General features: G+C 33.4%; 1 protein-coding gene across 2 annotated transcripts; it reads right to left on the reverse strand.

The window, feature by feature from the left end:
- Window positions 1–236: 236 nt before the first annotated feature.
- Window positions 237–21,945, reverse strand: LOC143224654 (apicoplast pyruvate carrier 1-like). 2 transcript variants are annotated; one of them, XM_076452793.1, is made up of 7 exons: window positions 21,769–21,945; window positions 13,418–13,701; window positions 10,217–10,343; window positions 4,666–4,793; window positions 4,078–4,213; window positions 2,408–2,648; window positions 237–368 (listed from the first exon to the last, which is right to left on the reverse strand). In XM_076452793.1, the coding sequence occupies exons 2-6, from the start codon at window positions 13,678–13,680 to the stop codon at window positions 2,487–2,489; spliced, it is 816 nt and encodes a 271-aa protein (XP_076308908.1). In that variant the 5' UTR covers window positions 13,681–13,701; window positions 21,769–21,945; the 3' UTR covers window positions 237–368; window positions 2,408–2,486. The 2 variants fall into 2 exon arrangements, with proteins under 2 accessions (XP_076308908.1, XP_076308909.1); XM_076452794.1 differs by having other exon boundaries at window positions 242–324; window positions 21,769–21,905.
- Window positions 21,946–22,024: the final 79 nt, after the last annotated feature.

The raw sequence follows: 22,024 nt of genomic DNA on the forward strand, positions 1-22,024 counted from the left end.
TTTTTTATTACGATACTTCACAAACCTAGACTATATTAAAGTTTTTAATTTAAAGACAAATTACATTTCATGATAATTTCTCAGTATATTTAAAACTGAACAATATTTTCCAAACACCCAAAACTTCATTGAATTCAATCTAGCACCTGTGAAAATAAAACATTTTCTCAGACAAATAGAAATATTAAGAAACAATCCTAAACAGTACGTTAATTAAGAGGGTGGTAAAAATGCACAACGTATCCTTGTAAGAGGTTTTGTCCAGTAGTAATCCCCATATAGGTTGGCTCACACTATTAGTAACACCAGTTAAGGCTGTCACAACTGACAAAAAAGAAATCATCCTTAATATAGGTTTGTCCATATGCCTGAAACAAGAGTGACACAAACCATTTCTTCTTTATTAATGAAAAGCTTAAAAATAATATAATGGTAATTTTATACACACACACACAAAAGTATGCTCTTTAATACACATTATACAAAACAAAACACTAGTTATGACAGTTTGTCACAAAAACTCTTAAACATACAAATGTGCTATTAAAACATGACTGAAACCAGAGAATGTTTAGGTAAGTACAGAATATAAAAACAGACAATATAACAAAACAATACTCAGTTTTGTCTGTCCTGAAAATAGTTACATACTTTACTAACTAAATGCACATGAACTTCAGTTCAATGGGTGTAAGTGAAAGGGAAATACATTTTGTAGAATACCATAATAAAAACTTCACAGTTCAGTAAAAGGCCTAACGTTAGGTCATAGAATTACAGTACAAGCACATCTGTTAATAGTATGGTAAATTTTAGCCTTAACTAAACTAAACCAAACAAGTTACAGTTAAGGGAAGTGATAAAACCTGTCCTTGTAATTAAAAGCCTGTTAGTCTTGCATCAGTTGTGGGAAGTGTGTTAAAACATTTTACAAAGTAATTTAACAAAATTTAGAACTTCATTAGATAATCAAAGTTATTTCATTAATGGAAAAATCTTACAAAAAGATACTATGTAAATGAAGGTAATGGTATCGATTTGGTGTATCTGGATTTTCAAAAAGCATTTAACAAGGAGCCATAAAATCAGCTTGTAAAAAAATTCTCTATAGGTTTGGGAGATAAGGAACTGGATAGAAGAGTGGCTTGATGGAAGAAAGGAGAACGTTGTTACAAATGGAGCTCAGTCAGAATGGATAAACATCACAAGTGGAGTACATCAAATCTCAGTCTTAGGACCTTTGCTCTATGCAATTGACATCAATGACATGGATGAAGGAACAGTTAATAAATTATTTGCAAACTATAATAAGCAGTGTGATGTTGATAGTGGTAAGACAAATAGAATTTTAGATTGTACCTACAGAAATACTGAATACAAGTCTGAAGTTATAATTTCATTGTATAGGTCACTGGTTAGGCCACATTTAGAATATAGTGTTCAGTTTTAGGTTCTTTACCTCAGGAAACATATTGAATTGTTGAAAAAGTTTCAGAGAAGGGTTCCCAAAATGAAGGGGTTATCACATGAGGAGAAGCTGAAATATCTCATTGCATTTTCTTGAAGAAATGGGGAGGGGATCCGAGGGAGGTGTTTAAGACTGTAAAGGAACTGAGTGTTGTTGCATTATCTTTCTACATATTGAACAGTGAGAACAGTATAACTAACACTAAGTATACATTTTGGCAGGTTAGAGACATCTCCAACTAAGACATCTGGGTGGTTTGTATTTGGAATGGATTGCCTCCAGATGTTGTAGAGGCAGTACATATATAAGTAAGTGTAAGAAATGCTTCATAAGTATATGAATAAGGGCTAGCTTTACATTCTCTTAAGATAATTTAGTTAATGTAGGAAACAGCTAAAACAGACAAAAATGTCCCATGTTGTCCTGAAACATATTATATTCATAAAGAGTAGCCTCTACTTAAAGGTTTGACTATTCTAAGGCCTAAGACAAGTGCATTTTCTACAAAAAACAAATTTGTGGTATAATAGAGGATACAAAAACACATTTAATTACAATATGAAGTTATAAAAACATAACTATGGTTATTTAAAGACATAACGCCACTATCGTAACAGATTATTTCAACGTCAAAGACAACCTTACTATCCGAGATGATGAGAAAATCCACTTGTAGAGAAAATATGTATATAAAATAGCTGGTATGGTAGAAAGCACTATGTAGAGGTAAACAGCGTTTCAACCTTCTTTGATCATCATGAACCTGAAGATGACCAAAGAAGGTTGAAACGACATTCATTCCTCTACATAGTGCTTTCTACCCATACCAGCTATTTTACATATGTATAGCCTTACCATCTTAACTGGGCTATTTCAACAACAGCAGACGTAACCTTACTATCTTAACTGTTTACTAACATATTCCCAGACATACTTTACCTTGGTCATAGCTATCATAAACAGGATACTCTGGAAAGATAAAGCCATGGTAAACGTGAGAATATAAAACTCTCTTGTTTTAAACATTAACATAACTGAAAAATTGTCCTCTCCTGCATCTTTGTTTTTCCTTGTTTTCAAGTTCTTTTCTTCCATCTTCTTGACTTAAATCATCCTTCATCTTCTCACTTCCATCTTCCTGTATTACAATAATCTTCAACTTCTGCTCATTTTCCTCAACCTAAATTTGATTATGAATAAATATTTTGTTAAGACTAGAAATAAACAATCTGATAACAAAATTGTTTCTATTTAATCACAACGTTTTGCTTCACACCTACAGCATATTGCCTGAATGGTTATGAAATTGATTGACCAGAATACCAAGATCCTTTACTTCCATAACAAACTTAATGTTATTCACAGCAAATTTATAATTGAAATTATGATAACACAAGCATTACTTTGCATTTACTATCATTCAAAGCTATGTAACATTTTCCCAGCTCACTAACTAATCCAACTCCTTTTGTAAAGCAACAGTACTCTCCTCCTCATAGCCAGCAATATTTAAACCTAATTTTATCAACAACTTTAAATAATTCATTAACCATTATTTCATCTGTATCATAGATGAAAATCACAAAGAGCAAAGGTCCAACAATAAGCCCCAAGATATCCCACTTTTATAATAATTTTCTTCCATCCAGCTAGTTTGCTATTCAATGAACCAACTTATCACCTACACCTACAGAAAAGCCTTTAATCTAGAAGCATGGCTCTTTGATTGTGTTTTGAATCTTTGGTCAGATAATTGTTAGCCAATGCCATGTTGTGTCCTAAAGTAAGACACTTTACCTACTTTTAAAGTTTACCCAGTTGTATGAAATGTACACGGGCTTCACCACCAATGGACTGGTATCTTCTCTAGAGAAATGGATCTCCATGTTCATTCCCACTAGAAACTGTAGTTCAGTTACACTGACACTATGTCTTGCAGAGATCTTACATTTTCACTCACTAACATTATGTGGCATCTGGTCAAATGCTTTCTGAAAATCCATATGAACCATATCTACACCTTTACCCTCATCTACACAAGTAACCTATTCAAATAATATCAAAACATTTGTAAGACAAGATTGTCTTCTGGTAAACACACTTGTTCTAATTTTTTCTTAACAAGCTCAAAATTAATACCATTAACTTATTCAATCATTCCTCAAACAGTAGAATTTAATAATCATTACATACCAGCCTTCTTGTACCATTCCTCAAACAGTAGAATTTAATAATAATAATTAGATATTAACCTATAAAGTCTGTATAACTGCTAGTACCTTTAACACATTACACATTATTAGTTCTTGTATCACTGATAGCAAATCATTTGTTCTGTCAGTTATTTACTTAATTTAAACAGACAATTAAATCAACTTCTCTTTAATTAAAAAAACAAATTGCTAATAGCTTCATTCCTCAAATTTAGACAAGATTAAATAACTGAAAACACCTAAGAAATAACTATAGAAAATTAAAGTTTTCATTATACAACTCATCGTAACAGACATTTAAAAATGATCCTATTAAAATAAAAACAAAAATTTTAAACAATATACTATATGATAGAATGTAGTCATTCTTATCCACTGAGGTTTCATATAACTTACATTAATGTCAGGATTTTTCTTAATGGGAGGGTTAACCAGGAAAATGCAGGCAACCAGCTGCAATACCAAGTAAATCCCTCCTAATAGAGGGAACGTGATGACAACTTGGTCTAACAGATCTGAATCTGTAAAGTACCTTAAAAAATAAACAATACAATCACCAAACAATGTACATTCTAAGAACTGAAAATTAATATATAAGAAATTATAGCAAACACACGTCCCTCTAAAACATGCATACTTACACAAGCTTATCCTTTAAAACAGTGTCTTTAAATATTTGTCCTTACTCAAATCACTTGATAAATACTTATTACAGTCATGATTTCCTAACATTTTATCACATTACTATTAAATTACTATTAATAACCAACCAAACCATTTCTAATTAATTTTATATTTAGTTCTGTAAATTGCATGTCAAAACTTCAATATTCTTACCAAGTACACATCAATTCATTTCACTTTTGTTTTTTCTATTTATCATAATTGTTAATCTTAATTAAACCTTTACTCTTGCCTTTGGTCTTTAAAATCTTTGAATACTAATACACAATTCTTCCTCTTGCTTATGTATCTATAGTTTACCCATATTTATCTGGAGGCAAATTCAGAGGATTAATGAACTCGGTTTGGATTGGGTTCAGAATTAATGGGGCAAGTCCAAATCCTGCAGATGACATTCCAACCACAAGGCCTTTCTTCTTAGTAAACCACTGTGTGTAGAAAGAAAATTTCTATGTGACATTAATGCACTCACACAGAAATAACACAATATTAAACTAATACCTTCATTTTTACAGATACAAAGAGGGTTGAGTACATTATATTGAAATGTCATTAAATGTAGACTGATATTCTATGGTATACTGCAGACAGTATGATGCCACCAAAAACTTCATCACTCTCAGGAATGGTGTGTAATAGGTCTTTTTTACTACAGAAGTGCTCATAAATCATAATATTCAAAATGGAATTGTAAAAAATTAAATGAATCAACTTGGAGTATCAGGACTATCCAGAAAGTTATTTTCAAGTCCTATCCCACCCACTGTAAGTAAAGTATGACATCTTAAAAGTAGCAAAAGCTATCCATGAACTGTTTCTTATGACAATCAGATAACTTAAGCATCTGAAGAATGAAGCAAACAGTCTTGTTAATTCATAAGAAACATACTAGTAAAGGTAACGGTAACAGTGACTTTGGATTTCTCTTTAATCATACTATTGAAACAAGCACAAGAAACATTTGTCATTATACACAAGATGAATTAGAGAAAACAGGAAGGTTGTATTTAGAACATCACAGATTGCTTGACCAGATGGAGGAAAATGAAGTGTAAATGATAAGGTAAGACTTACAATTAATATAATAAACTCCACTTACATACATACATACATAACATATACACACATTTTTACATTTACAATTTACCTTTCCAACAATTTGGTATTTCAATGTTTTTCAAACAAAAATCTTATTTTAATTTATATTTATTTTTCATGTTACAGTGACTAACAAATGATTCATGTGATTTATTTTAAAATTTGATTTGTTTAGTTAAAATTAATACTGTACAAATAAATAGAAACAATAAACTAATTTACCTGGACTGTTCAGAGAAATAGCTAGTACACCTCAACCCACACTGTTCTGTATAGAAGGCCAATACACCCCAACCAATATCAATTTGTTCAGAGAAATAGCCAGTATACCTCAACCCACACTGCTATGTGTACCTTTCTATGGAGAAGTAAAATCAGTACACCCAAACCCATATAACTTTTTTAAAAGAAAATAAATCACAATCTAATTCAAAGATTTATACAAAAGGAAGCTCAATAGATTCCAATTACCATGAGTTTCAAAAGGACACATCTCAGTTCATTGAAATCCATAGACATTTCTAAGAAATATCATTAAGGTCAATATAACTCAACCCACATGGATTTCTAAAGATAGTCAGAAGTGAAATTGCCACAATTCAACAGGTTTTAACAAAAAATGCATAAAAATGACATGCCTAATGCACTTCACCCAGTGTCATAACTTTATACAGAAACTTCATCAATATAGAAGCAAAAAGCCCAATCAATCCATACATTCATATAACAATAACATGGTGTTATGGAACAACAGACCTATTGGTCCATCTCAGCTGTCACATCCTCTAAACTATCATAAATTAAAACAAAACATGAAGCCATCCTTATCTTTCACACAGTTAAAGCTTTCTTAAACTCGTTTAAATTCACTTCTCTAACATCTGATGGCAACCCATTCAAAAAGCTAACCATCCTATTAAAAAGATAAAACTATTAGCTGAAGATGACTCCTATGCTACCAAAATCTATATGTGTCCCCTAGTCCTACTATTAACTTATGAACAAATGATGATGTATAAACACTATCAATTACCTTAATCTTAGACATCACAAATTCCCAACTCTTCTTTTTTCAAGAAAAAAGAATTTTGAAGACTTCAGCCTCTCCTCATGTGTCAACCACCTCTATCCTAAGTATCATTCTATTAACCCTTTAAAACAATTCAATGTCTTTCCTAAATTAAGACTGAACATAAAGTTCCAAATGAGGACTAACTAGTTACTTGTAGAATCAGATAACATCTTTAAAATTGCATTTAATATTTCTGTTCATTCAACTTACTCTTATTTACCCTATCTTTAAGAAAGGCACACTGCCTGAATGACTACCCTATCTTTAAGAGCACACTGCCTGAATGACTTAAGATACTGGTTAACCATTATACCAAAATTACTTCCATGGCACTGTTAAGGTTATTCCCATCAAATCATAATTCACACCATGATAATGCCATACATTATAAATAATTTAAAAATTACACTTGTTTAGAATGTTATTTACAATTAAAAGGAATATTCCTTTCAGTTTTAAATAAGTGCATTATCTTGCATTTATTATAAATAAAACCCATCTGCCATTTATTTACAAAACTCACTAAATGTTTTAAATCCTTTAAATTACCAGCATCCTCTTCACAGATAGCAAAATCCAAAACCTTGACATCTGCAAAAATTTGTTGTCCATTCCTTCATATATGTCATTGATGTAAGTTAAAAAGAGCAAATGTCTTAAGACTGAGCCCTCAGGTACACCCATTTGAGAAATTAATCCAACTTGACTGAAATCCATTTACAACAACCCTCTGCTTTGTATCCAATTAGCTTACTTCTCCCCCACAACAGATATTTGTACAAACCTTTTATGTGACACTTTATGAAATGTGTTCCAAATATCCAGATACACCAAATTCATACCCTTATTCTCATCTACATAAACAATGATATTTTCAAAAAATGTCAAAAGATTTGTAAAGCAAAAACTTCCTTAAGTGAAACCATCTTAACTATACAATAAAATTCTAAATTTCATTAAATCGTTTTACAAAGTATCTTTTCTCAGACTTTCTAAAACTTTTCCCACAACTGATGCAAAAATATAATTACTGGGACAACTTTTAACATCACTTTGAAATGAGAAGTTACATAAGCTAACTTCCAATCCTCTGGTATCTGCCCATTATTCAAGGATTTATAAATAAACAAACATCAATGAGTGAGTGACTCACAATATCAATTCATAACGTTCTTCAAAACCCTAGAGGAAATATTATCTGGGGACTTAATGGTCTTAACAAGCTCAGAATTAATGTAATAATCTTACTTATTCTTGTTTCCATCTATCCATCCTTCAAGATGTGGAATATTGCTTGGATCTTTGTTAGTAAAAACTGAAAACAAATTAGAATTTAAATACCCCAGCTAAACACGGAAGTAAATAGAACAATGACCACTTACACCCAGATATTGCCAAATTTCAATCAGATAATTCTTTCTAATAATTTAAGTTAACAATAAAGGTAAAATAGCATTATTTTTGTAGTTTTCTTGACTAATTGGTGACAAAAGACAATAACAGCCTTTCTTCCTCATGGTTTAACTCTAGCCTTTATCTGTATGCATGAAATTAAAACCACTCATAATTACCACTTTATTAACAGCTAAAATGTTAATCTCACTGTGAAGTTTTACTAATTTTATCAGCATCATCTGATTATCTGTAACACTCCCATTAAAAGCCTTTTCTCCTTGTATCCACTAACAGAAATCAAAATGGATCCCATCTTCTTGGTATTATCTTTAATATCTTAAACTTTAACAGGATGTAACTTACATTTTAAACAAATCCACACCTATCCCCTCTTCAATACTCTATCCCTATCAAATAGCCTATAACTTTGCATTTCAAATAAACTTCTGTCATCAAAATCATTTATATTTAACTCATTCCCATTATATCAAAATTTTCTGTTCCTACAAGTGGTTTAAAAATCATCTGTTTTATTCTTTATATTTCTAGCATTATAATAGTAACAATTAAGCCTATCCTAATAACTGATTTTCGACTTATCTGTGCTCAACCATTATCGGTGTTCCTGGGCAGAAAGTGTTATTTCCCAATTGCTTATGGCTAAAGTAAATGGAAAAAACCTATTTTTCTTTTCAAACTTTGCTTTTGTGACCTGGGAAATGAAATTTTCAAATTTACCCATTTTCCAAACCATTCCATGTGGATTCAGTGCTGAGTAGCTGATAGAATTTTCTCGAACTTACAAGAATTTTCAATAACTTTCTGGGATGTTGTAGAACTTTAAGAACCTTTTACTATTTTCTAGAACTTTCCATTGTAATATATATCCAGGTGCTCACCACTCACCACTTCAGTTCTAGCTGCCAAAGCAAACATATAGACCTATCCAAGGAGGCTTTACCAAGTTTCCCTGTTATCTTTGCCTTTGGGACAGCAGGGACACTGCAACACACTACAACAGGAAGCACTGGCCTTAATGGAGCAAGTTCTCACCATTGCACATAAAATTGGGTCTTATGCAGCAAGTACCTTCAAAACCTCTTCCCTAAGCTGTCTGAGGCAAAGGTCAATGTTAGTGTCTTCATTGGACCACAAATAAAGAAGATCCTGGAGTGCACAGAATCCCCCAAGAAGCTCAGTAAGAAGGAAAATAAAGCTTGGGGCAGTTTTGTTGCAGTGGTTCAGGGCTTTGGGGCAATCACTAGGCCAAAATTATGTGGAACTGTTTCAGGTTCTGGTGAAGAACTACAACAAAATGGGCTGCAGGATGTTCCTCAAAGTCCATATCTTTGATGCTCATCTTGATAAATTCAAGGAGAACATGAGAGCATACTCAGAAGAGCAAGGTAAGCTCTTCCACCAAGATATACTGGGCTATAAATGCCCTACCAAGGAGTGTATAATGAAAACATGATGGGAGACCATATTTGGGGGATTATAGTGAAAGTGATTTACATTACAGTTGCAAATCTCGAAAAACTACTCACTTCTAAACATTTTGTTCATTTTTCTACAACTTTAGCATAAATACATGGAAATCTTGATTCATATGTTTTATTCAGACCTTATGTATATGAAAATGTGCAAATTTGCCCGTTTTTACAAAGAAAATAGGTTAATTTCTAGATTTCATTATCCACGTCACAAAAGCAAAGTTTGAAGGTAATAATGACCATTTTCTGCACTTTTACAACATAAGCAATTAAGAAATAACACATACTATCCAGAAACAAAATTTGTGTTACATAGTGTTCTGGACATTTTCTCTTTCCTTTCATTTAGATTAGTGTAAAACGATGCTAAAACAACAGTGCTATTCTCGTCCATTCAATCAAGCTTTAATTAAACAGCAATATTAAAGTTGAAATACAGATTATCTCACACTGATATGAAATGCTGCAGAGAAAAAATCAACTGACAAAATAAATTTAATCAAGTAATCTGAGGAATGTCATTTTGAATGTATATAAAGCAGAAGCTACTGTTAACAAGTAATATCTAATATGTACATAACAAGAATCTTAAAGGGACAACATTATGGATACTGGAACATTCTTTACAGCAGTGTTGCTGTAATATATTTAACAAAGATGTATGTTAGAAGTTATGTACTCAGTTCTTACTGTGTTAAAACAAGTAAGTATGCAGAACCCCTGTACTTCAAAATATGCCCCAGTTTCCACACCCTTCTACTACAATGTTAAAAAAGTATCATATTTATCTTACCTTCATGCCAGTCATTAGTGAGGGAGCAAAAGCTAGACCCATACCGATGCCCGGAACTAACCCATACGTTATTACCATTGCCACAAAACCTCTCTTGATAGCAAACATAGTTAGAATAGTGGATCCACTGTTTCAAATAAGATGTGTATGTAATTACAAGATTATACAAGTTGTAATTCTACATACTATTCAAATATGATTCTAATTTTTATAAAGAAATAAATCAAGGTTAACATTTTCTTAACCACAAATATATTTCTAATGATACTTACCTCTCCTTACAGGTTAGCATTCTTTCTTCCAAACATACTCTTTTCTACCAATCTGAACATTGATATGCGTCTTATCTTGTTTCATCCACCCCCCGTTAAATCTTGCAATTCATTCTACCTACATCAATTAAACCCCTATCCCAGATCCATAAACATGCTCCCAATTGTTGATCTGAACCGATGGTCACCAATGCATCTCACTTCTCTTCTCCATAACTGACCTCATTTCAGGACACCTTGCATTCTCTCCACTGTAAAGATACCTGAATTTGTGTATAATTTCATAAGTATAGAAACTGGTGATAAAGAGATCAGTCACAGAATTAACCACTCTCTGCATCTGGCTGCCAGTACAGAGATCAGTCACAGAATTGGCCACTACTTTGATAGCTAGAATCTATTAATCATTTCTTCCTTGAACTTTCTACATACAAGTTTAGTGCTTGTTAGATGTAACTTGTAGCTTTCTCTACATGGATGTTACTCTGACAGTGTTCATTACTGTACAGCATAAATTAATCTACACTCAAAACATCATGGTCCTTTACACTTTCACTACTACACAGTGGAAGTCTCGTATTATTGGGTAATTAAAACAAAAACATCACAGTGCTATTACACTATAATCATCCTTGTAAAGTAAAGATTAGATGCAACTGGGAAACCTACACCTAAATTACTATCTTCCAATTACTCTGTGACCATTAAAAAAAAATAGTATAGATCATTTATCATTGAGCCACCTATACCTAAAACATTGAGGTGAGCTGGCACAGACTGTTACTGTAAAGAAGAGTTAATATACACCCAAAACAGCATGATCCATTATATTGTGAACATTTGTTATCACTATAAATAAGTATTATTAAATAACTTACACCTATAACATGAAAAATCGCTTAATCTGTGGTCACTAATATATAGTAGAACTAATATGGAATTAGTATTAAACATACATTCGCTTTTTCAGACACGTTCGTAGAAGTTGGTACCAAACCTACATTCGCTTTTCCAGACGCGCTCGAAGAAGTTGGTGCTAAGCCTACATTTGCTTTTTCAGGCGCGCTCGTATAAGTTGGATGCTAAGCCAACATTCTGTTGGTAAAATCTGCGAAATGGCTAGTAATAAAATTTTCTACTTTTAACCTGTCAAAACAAGTCATGCTAAACAATAATTATTTGACCTTTGATTTATTTCTAAAAGCATCTCCACATACTATACTTCAGAAAAACAGGAAAATGTGGTGGTTTGAGATTTTAATCTCAAGTATAACACTGGACTTGGAACAAAAACTTATATACAGGTATTGCTGAAATACTTATGTAATCTACACACAAAAAATTTTACCACTTTACAATCTAGCGTAAAGAAAATATAGTTTTCAAAACACAGATAGTAATTGCATATTTAAGTTCACTTTTCTTGCTCAAATTTTAAACTGATCAAAACAGACAATGAAGAGAACACAACTGCACTCACCGTATCACATATCAGCTGATAAAATACACTTAAGCAGAATACTTCTTAACTACTATAAGTTGTTTAAGCCTATTACTTGAATACTCTCTCAATGTATTAAGTTACCTTTTCATTAAAACCCATTAAACGACACTAAAAAATATTAATGGGTAGATATCAATTTATTATATGATAGTTAACCCTAACGTTATTAATAACAGCAATTCCATACTAATGCTGACACTTACTAACGCTAAGTTCCCACCAATTAATTACGTTACATTCGAAACTAATATCATTAATGAGGAATCCTCACTTACGGTATTAAACATTCAACACTCAAACTAGTATTAAAGGCAAGTCCGAACCAATGAACTATGTCATACTCAACATATCAAACAACTTGATTGTTGAATTGTGGTAAAAAATACGTGCGTTGGGTTCTCTTTATACAATAGATTTCCGATTTGTTGGTCATACATTCAAAAATAAAGAAACGACAACTTATTTTTTCAAAGAATATATATTAAAACTAGTTAAATGGATGTCCAACAAATTATTTACATAACAGATTTCATACGCATATCATAAACACCACATATGTAGTTCTTTTCTAGTTGTCAAAGTCTACATAGGCTTAAGTCAATTACTTTGGAATTTCAACTGACAAGCCAAACTACCTTTATTTCTATCCCCCTACAGAATCCCGTGTACAGTTATAACGTGAGCTACCACAGTTGTATACTGTTCTTCCTATGATCGTCTGGTCCTCCTACTTCAGATATCGTCTCTTCCTTTCGTCAAGGTGTACTCGGGCTGATTCAAATGCTCTATAATTCGCTACACTACACTTCTTGTATCATTTAAAATTATTAGTTTTACTCCGACATATCAATAGTTAGGCCTTTCGCTCCTAGTAGTAGTTAGCTTTACGTTAACTTTTCTCAGGCCAAGTTTCTACTTCCGTGCCTTTACTTTCTCGTCTGTTGTCTCTTCCCGCTAGTCTCACTAATTATATATCTACAACTTAATCGTCTGCTCATCTTCTACAAATTTCTATATCCTCGACATCAATAAGTTTCACGCGACATCCCACAACCAACACCAATGAACTATAAACAGTGAGTTTTGTAAATAAAATCGTCAATGTTTACTTTAAACTTTGCTCTTAATTATCTTATGATAATCTAAACAATCATGAAATATTAACTCAAAATAAACTAAAATAATACCTACACTAAGCAATCTTTATATCATAACACGACACTAACACTTACTAACGCAAAAAAACAAGGGTCCATGCCAATGTATTATATGATATTTAACATTAACACTATTACTAATACAAGTTCCACTGAGTTTAACTTAAATAAATGATATTATTGGCCTTAACATTACATCTAATAGGAACAGATATAGATAACACGTAGGTCACATGCTTACAAATCTTATGTTGAACTTTGAGCCTACCTAAATAGAACACTTCCAAAAAGGCACGCCCACCGCGGTCCTAGTCGGTCACCAAGTCGTCCCCCTATAGGCATAAAAAGTCCTCGACCAAGAATGGTAGCAGCATTAATCCAGGGAGATATACTATAGTTGACACTTTTATCTATTCTTTCACGCAGATACGAGGTGATGTACGTGTTCATATTAATGAATGTTAACAAATGACCAGTGGTGAACTGAATGAGGAAGCCACAGAATGACACCAGGATTCCACGGAAATTCATGTTTTTTTGTCCACTGAGTTGCTAGATAAAGACAACAAAATTCGTCATTCATGATGACAATAGTTCTAGCATAGAACTAAATATTGTGAACACTAACAAAATTATTTAAATGTATCCTAAAATTGGTTGAAATCTAATTCGTTATATCAATAACATTTACCCTTCCCCCACGTTTTAAACCCGATCATTTCAAAAACATTGTAGCTAAGAGAAATTATAATGTTCTACGCCACATATTTCGATTTAGACGTTTGTATTGTTGTTTAGCCAGGAGGAGGTTTGACGTTGCAAGAGGTGCGTGATTAAATGACGAAAAACTTTTGAAAATTTTAAAAAATACTTTAACCAGTTTAAAACAAACTTAGACTAGAGAAAAACTGTCGACTTAGTGAATTAGTGTTAATTAACGAATAATTAGAGCATGATTTAGTAAGTTTCCTTGTTGCTTTTGTTTCTTTCTTTTTAGAGCAAAGCCATCTTGTGTTATCTGCTATGTCTACCGTGGGAAGATAGAATCTCGGAGTTTAGCGTTGAAAAGGCCTTAGACTTTACCCCTGCCCAACTGGGGAACTTTTGTTGCTGTAAGCCAGTTAGCTTCAGCTGCACGTTGAGTTTCTACTTGTGCAAATTCCATTAGAACAGAAATTAGTAACTGGAGTTTGTATTTAGAGTTTAACTAAGAAGCGAAGCTTATTTTTACTTAAAGTTTCTTGAGGTAAATGATATATTAACGGACTTCCAACGCTAAAATCCAGGACCATTCCTCATCGCGTACAGACTTGTTTGAAGGTAGTCCATTACGTGGCTTGCGCTAAAACTCAAACTTACAGTTAAGTAAAACTATAACCTGAAAAAATAAAAAGATTATCATTATGTTTATTTTATGTAAGAAACCAAAATATACACGAAAATTTTATACACAGAGAAAAGTATCCTCATTGTTGGGGAAAGCAATAACAATTTCAGGAAAAAAATTGCTAGTTAATGCATTAATTAGAAGTTATAATAATATATATTCAGCACAGAAAAATAAAAGATAGACATAGAATAAATGTTAGCACAGCTTCACTCACGACATTTTACTAAACACAGGGTATTTCTAACATTTTGTGCCACACCAGTTGGTGAATGATTTCCATATAAAGTAATCTAACCAGCTGGTTTTGTTAAATTCTTTTTAATTTGGTTTTACGATATCAGTTGCTTATGAGAAGTCTATATTTAAAACATTGTCTGGTGAAGCATCTGTAACAATACATCACAATGGGACACTAAGGTATGCGAACATTGGCTGATGGAGTACGTATATCGCATTACAAGACACATACACAGTACGAAACAGAGATCACATGACCAAACTGTTCAGCAGATTAAGGATACCCCAGATGTTTGTTTAAAGCATGGCTGCTTTGTTCAGTTAGATTCTTTTGTTTGCTGGCGTTCAGTACTTATTTCTAATCTAATTTTGTATAGATTTACCGTGGTTTTCCCAAGTTGCAGTGGTAGTAAATACTGGATGGTTTTTTACTATGTTCGAAGAAACTGCTTTCATCTTCCCATCCTGTTTCTCCGATGTACAATTCTGTGGAATGTTCTAACTTGATTTTTTATTCAGTAATGATTTTCATTTAGTGTCAAATTTTGAATTAACTTCAAGTCAACAGGAATTATGTTTAATGACAAGTTTCTCCAAGTGTTGGTTATTTTTTAAATTACTTCAAGATGAATGGTACAGCGAAATTGTGTTCTTGTATCAGTGTCAATTTTGTGTGCAAGTTGAGGCATTTCAACAGTAGTTGAGTGAATGAAGGGGTTTATTATACAGTTCACTTCTTCATCTGTGTAGCCGATTTAGCAAAGTCTTGAAACTGTGTTTATAAGGTTTCGCAGTAGAAACGATGTTTGTTTGATTCATAGGCGGAGGTCCTTGGGATGTGTGAAACCTACGTGACTTGAAAGGTCTGGAAGAAACAGGATATTAAAAGAACAAAACCAAACATTAAAATAAGATAAAAAAATTACAGAAAAATAAAAGATAAATTTATATAAAATTGAAAGTTTAAAATTAGGTAAAGATGATGGAATTAAAACAAACACGCAAAAAACAAAAGGCGTTATATTTTAAAAGTAAAAACAGACTCTTAACTCACAAGCAAGGCACATTAATAAAAAGTATATTTGGACTTCTCCAAACATAGTCCTCAATGTTTTGACATTCTAGAAGTATCTCCCCTATTAACAGTTAAATACAAGGCTACCTACTACTAGAGAACTTACGAAGTTAGATGAACTCTATGTATTTAACAAGAGTATTTACATATAAATATAAATACGATCTTCAAAATTTTTGTAAATTTACGCGTGTGTGAAGGAACTGTTTTGAGTGAAAGACTTTACATACAAACTAAATGAATTCGCAAACTGGAAATTTATTCTGGACCATCACTACAAAAAAGTAAGCGAGATATAGCATTTTCATGAGAGGAAAATGTGGGCTCGGTGGAACTGGACCCTCCTGGTCAGCGGAAGATAGCCATTACAAACCCAAATTACAAAATAATTCTATGCACCTGTTTTACATCCACCCCAAAACTATACACATACAATTGTATAATTAAATTACGCTATCACTCTAACGAAACAAAGAAAGCTGTTCTCATATTACTTAAACACCATCTGACGGTACCGATATGACAGTCACACTGTTTGCAATTACCAGAAATAAGTTTTAGACAACGCTTTATTCGTCCTTTTTCTTTTTTATGACCAAGTCGTACCAGCCACAAGCAAGTCTACATGCAGCTTCTTGACGACCAAGTCGTACCAGCCACAAGCAAGTCTACATGTAGTTTCACGACCAAGTCAAAACCAGCCACAAGCAAGTCTACATGCAGTTTCACGACCAAGTCGTAACCAGCCACAAGCAAGTCTACATGCAGTTTCACGACCAAGTCGTATCAGCCACAACCAAGTCTACATGCAGTTTCACGACCAAGTCTGTACCAGCCACAACTAAGTCTTATGATGCAGTTTCAATCGACCAAGTCGTACCAGCCACAACCAAGTCTACATGTAGTTTCAACGACCAAGTCAAATTACCAGCCACAACCAGTCTACATGCAGTTTTTACACGACCAAGCCGTACCAGCCACAACCAAGTCTACATGCAAGTTTTACGACTCGCCGTACCAAGCCATGAACCAAGTCTACATGCAGTTTCACGACCAAGCCGTACCATGCCACAACCAAGTCTACATGCAGTTTCACGACCAAGTAAGCCGTACTTAGCTACAACCAAGTCTACATGTAGTTTCATCGACCAAGCTGTACCAGCTGGCACAACCAGTCTACATGTAGTTTCACGACCAAGTCAAAATTACCAGCCACAAACAAGTCTACATGCAGTTTCACGACCAGTCAAAATGGGACTAGCCATTAAACAACCAGTCTACATGTTTCTTTCACGACCAAGTCGTACCCAGCCACAAACCAAGTCTATGATGGAGCCATTCACAACGAAGCCACAACCAATTTTTATAGTGTAGTTTCACCACGCTTTCAAATCAGCCACAACCAAGTCTACATGCAGTTTCATCGACCAAGTCAAAATTCAGCCACAAACCAAGTCTACATGCAGTTTCATCGACCAAGTCGTACCAGCTCACAACCAAGTCATATGTAGCAGTTTCATCGACCAAGTCAAAATTGCCAGCCACAACCAAGTCTACATGCGGTCGACCGACCAAGTCGTACCAGTCACAACCTAAGTCTACATGTAGTTTCATCGACCAAGTCGTACCAGCCACAAGCAAGTCCATATGTAGTTTCACGACTGCACTCCACAAACTGCCACAAGTAAGTCACATGTAGTTTTACGACCAAGTCGTACCAGCTAACAAAGTAAAGTCTTAGTTTCACGACCAAGTCGTACCAGCCACAAGCAAGTCTACATGTAGTTTTACGACCGTCACCAGCCACGCAAGTCTACATGTAGTTTTACGACCGTCGTGCCCGAAGCCATAAGTCTACAAAGCGGTTGTACGACCCCAAGCCGTACCAGCCATAAGCAAGTTCATAGCAGATGTAATGAACGGCCAAAATTCAGCCATACAAGTCTCCATGAAGTTGTATGACCGTCGTACCAGCCACAGCAGAGTCTATATGTAGTTTCACGACCAAGTCAAAACCAGCCATAAGCAAGTCTACAAGCAGTTGTACGACCAAGACGTACCAGCCATAAGCAAGTCTCCATGTAGTTGTACGACCAAGACGTACCAGCCATAAGCAAGTCTACATGCAGTTTCACGACCAAGCCGTACCAGCCATAAGCAAGTCTACATGTAGTTTTATGACCAAGTCGTACCAGCCATAAGTAAGTTTACATGTAGTTTTATGACCAAGTCGTACCAGCCATAAGTAAGTCTACATGTAGTTTTATGACCAAGTCGTATTAGCTATAAGTAAGTCTATATGTAGTTTTACTTTCAGATTTTCTAATACTGGCTATGGTACCAAACACTATTTTTTACGCGTGTCCTTCTTTGTAAAATCTATTCATGATACATTTCTCTTTGTTATTCACTTTGGCTTAATAATTCGTTCTTGCACACTACTTTCCAAACTTTGGTAAAAGCCTTATAATGCAAAGACTAAAGTGCCAACATGTAGCAAATACTTTATATGTCCTGGTGGGAGTGAAGGTTTTGACTTGTTATAAACAATCTAACACGTTACACAGAAAACGTAGTCAGGATATATGTTAGCTTCGGTTGGATTTGCTTCTTACACTCTGCGTCAAAACTGCTGTTTAAGCCTTTCGGTTTTTCCCAATTGTGACATTACTTATGGCGGATGTTTCACCACTCTGTTTCATTTTAATTACACGCATTTACAGCTGCACAAAATTAACCTGCTTAATTACACGCATTTACAGCTGCATCGTACCAACTCCGTTTAATTACACGCATTTACAGCTGCACGTACCAACTCCGTTTAATTACGCTATTTACAGCTGCACGTACCAACTCCGTTTAATTACACGCATTTACAGCTGCACGTACCAACCTGTTTAATTACACGCATTTACAGCTGCACGTACCAACCCGTTTAATTACACGCATTTACAGCTGCACGTACCAACTCCGTTTAATTACATATCGCATTTACAGCTACTCGTACCAACCTGTTTAATTCATACGCATTTACAGCTGCACGTACCAACTCCGTTTAATTACACGTGCATTTTACAGTTGCAATGTACCAACCTGTTTAATTACACACGCATTTACAGCTGCACGTACCAACCTGTTTAATTACACGCATTTACAGTTGTACGTACTAATTCTGTTTAATTACATGCATTTACAGTTGTATGTACTAATTCTGTTTAATTACATGCATTTACAGTTGTATGTACTAATTCTGCAAATTTCATCTCAATAAATATTTAATCAATTTTTAGTTAATTATGTTTGCCATAATGCAACAGTTCAATCCTTTCTATTCTGAATTTCTTTACTAAAAACAAGACAACGAAAGAGCGCCCAATGCACTGCGTTAGGTATAGTATACATTGGCCATGACGAAGGCGAAAGAAATGTTACGTTTATATAGTCAGTCTCTTCGTGTTCTGATACTACATTTAAGCAGAAAAAGATGGCGAAACCTAGTGTCTTTAGCACCAGCAAAAATTGTTCAAAACGTAAGTGAAAGAAATATAACCTTTTATTATTTTCCTATAACGGAATACATCTGTGAGAGATCACATGTCCTACTGAACCAGAAAACAAAATCGATAAACAGCAGACCTACGCTTGCTACCCTGAAGGTCTTCTCGTCCAAACAACCGAGCGTTTCTTGAACACCACTGTTACCTAGTTTCAACAGTGACATCATGTATTTCAAAAGTTTCAGTCTTATAACACTTCATCAACATTATACTAATTGTATTTAACCGGCGTTGTTAGGTTTTATAAGGACCGTGATTCTTTACGATGTGTCTTAATTGTTTGTGATACATGTGAACAATATAACAGACAGCACACAATCGACTTGTACTAAAATAATTTACCTGAAACTGCTCCAAACCGACTGCGGTAATAATAAAAAAAAAGTTTTCCTTATTTTTCCAACAGCTGACTAATATCTTTTCTGGATTCCCACTTAAACGCATGAACTAGTGCTGGCTATCATTTCACTTTCATGTACTTGATCGATATTGCAACAGTAACTTAAGGCTTAACAGAAATACATATTTAACAGTTTTTCAAGTGGTTAGTCAAGTATTAATTCTTTACATCGAATCTTGTCTTTTTATCATGTCAATGATGTTCTGTTTTTATTTATATTAACACAGCCTTGTATTTCTTTGTGTGTCAATAGTCTTAGTTTTTTTAATATTCACACAGAATATTTTCCTTTTTATACTGTCAATAAAATGTTAGTTTGTCTTCACACTAAGCCTTGTCTTTTCTATTCTGTCAGTAGTCTTCATATTTATTTATCTTCACAAAGAATCTCACTTTTCTTTATAAGTCAATGTACGTATTACTCAAAAACACTGATCTAAGAGCCTCAAGTCATTGATACTATCAGATAACTCGATACCTTGGAATACCAGATCACTAAACAAAGTAATCTGGTAAAAAACTTACTAAAATTGTTTTTTTTATGTTTTAAAACAAACCTTCTCAACAAAGACAATATAAATACCAGATAACTTTTACATTAAAATTAAAATGCTTTCTGTATTTTTTAACACTATTCTTAAATAAACTAGCATTTACTATTACTTTGTTGAAATCTCGTTCACAAATTCATTCGTATACAAACAAAGGAATTAATTACAGAAAGCAAAATATAAATAATGATTAATGTTATACAGAACTCTGTTAAAGTTTAAACCTTTAGTATATATGGAGGTAATAATACTATTACTCTCTTGACACAAAACTGATTAATAAATCAGTGTTTCTTAATATAATACATTACTACCAATATCCGAGTGTTTACTTGCTAAGCTAAATTTCAAAAGTCAATATTATAGAGAATTCTTATTGGTTTTTCCAAAAAAAAAAATCAAGAAAATTTATCTGGATGTAATAAAATTATTCTCTCTGGTGTTACCGCAAACATGCAAACGTTTTTTCGAGAAAACTAATACAACTTGCTTCGCCACGAATAAAATGAAATTAAAAAAAAAAAAAATCATATGAACAGGTTCAGTACTTTGTTTGAAAAAAAAAACGGAATATATTTTAACATTTGATACACGTGGCTGCATAATTACAGGAAAATAATAAAAACAAATGTTGGTTTAAATTTCCGAATTCTATTTTAAAAGAATGTTCTCCTAAGAGTCAACGAAAGCATCACATATTTTGGAATACGCACAATAAATACACTTCAACAACTGTTAAATAAGTGCGGGTAGACTCATGAAATTGGTTTAGATATTCTGATATCAAGCGCCTAAACAAAAGGAGATGATCTGATTTAAAAATTAAAGTACGTTGTTTTTACGTATAATACCACACCCAATCCAAATGTAATATCTTATCACGATTACATAACATACCAATAAACAACATGCCAACAAATGGAAACGTTTGCAACTAGCTGCTGCAGCATACATTATAAACAGAATGTGCGCAAGGCGCGAACGTTTAACCCAGCAATGATATTAGGCTTAGCCTCCCCATAATAATAATAGTCGTTTTACCATTACGCATCGTAAAAATAATTATTTTATTTGTTAATACTAATAATGTAACTTCGCGTTTACGTTTCATCTTCAATAATGTACAAAATGACAAAACAAAAGCTGTGTAAGACAGTAGAATTAAACAGAGCAAAGAAGAGGTAAATAATGGTTAACGTTACACAAATTAGCTTACGGTTAATAAAAAATCAAATTTAATATGGCCTAAAATATAATTATGTTTCCTATAGTGAACTTATAAAGAATATTCACCACAGTACAGCGAACATCAGTTGTTTACTAAGGCTTACCTTTATATGTTCAACTTGAAAATGACTTACTTTTAAATTACTTATTATAATACGAAAAATAAATGTCGTTACACTTACAAGAAACAATATATTTTGTCAAATATACAAGAGAACAGCTTATTAGTTATGCCTTTAACGATAATACGTAACAACTATACAGCACAAAAAACTTTCACGTTAATACTTCCCCTCACCACACAACCCAAATGCTAAAATGAACACGACACGAATGTCGTAATGAAAAACAAGTACGACATTTAGACGCCTAGTGGTGCGTGAGTCAATTGGAGGATAAAATATTACGTTGATTGTTTCGGTACAAGGGTAATCCATG

Source organism: Tachypleus tridentatus, chromosome 9 (assembly GCF_004210375.1).
Source record: "Tachypleus tridentatus isolate NWPU-2018 chromosome 9, ASM421037v1, whole genome shotgun sequence".
Taxonomy (NCBI): domain Eukaryota; kingdom Metazoa; phylum Arthropoda; class Merostomata; order Xiphosura; family Limulidae; genus Tachypleus; species Tachypleus tridentatus.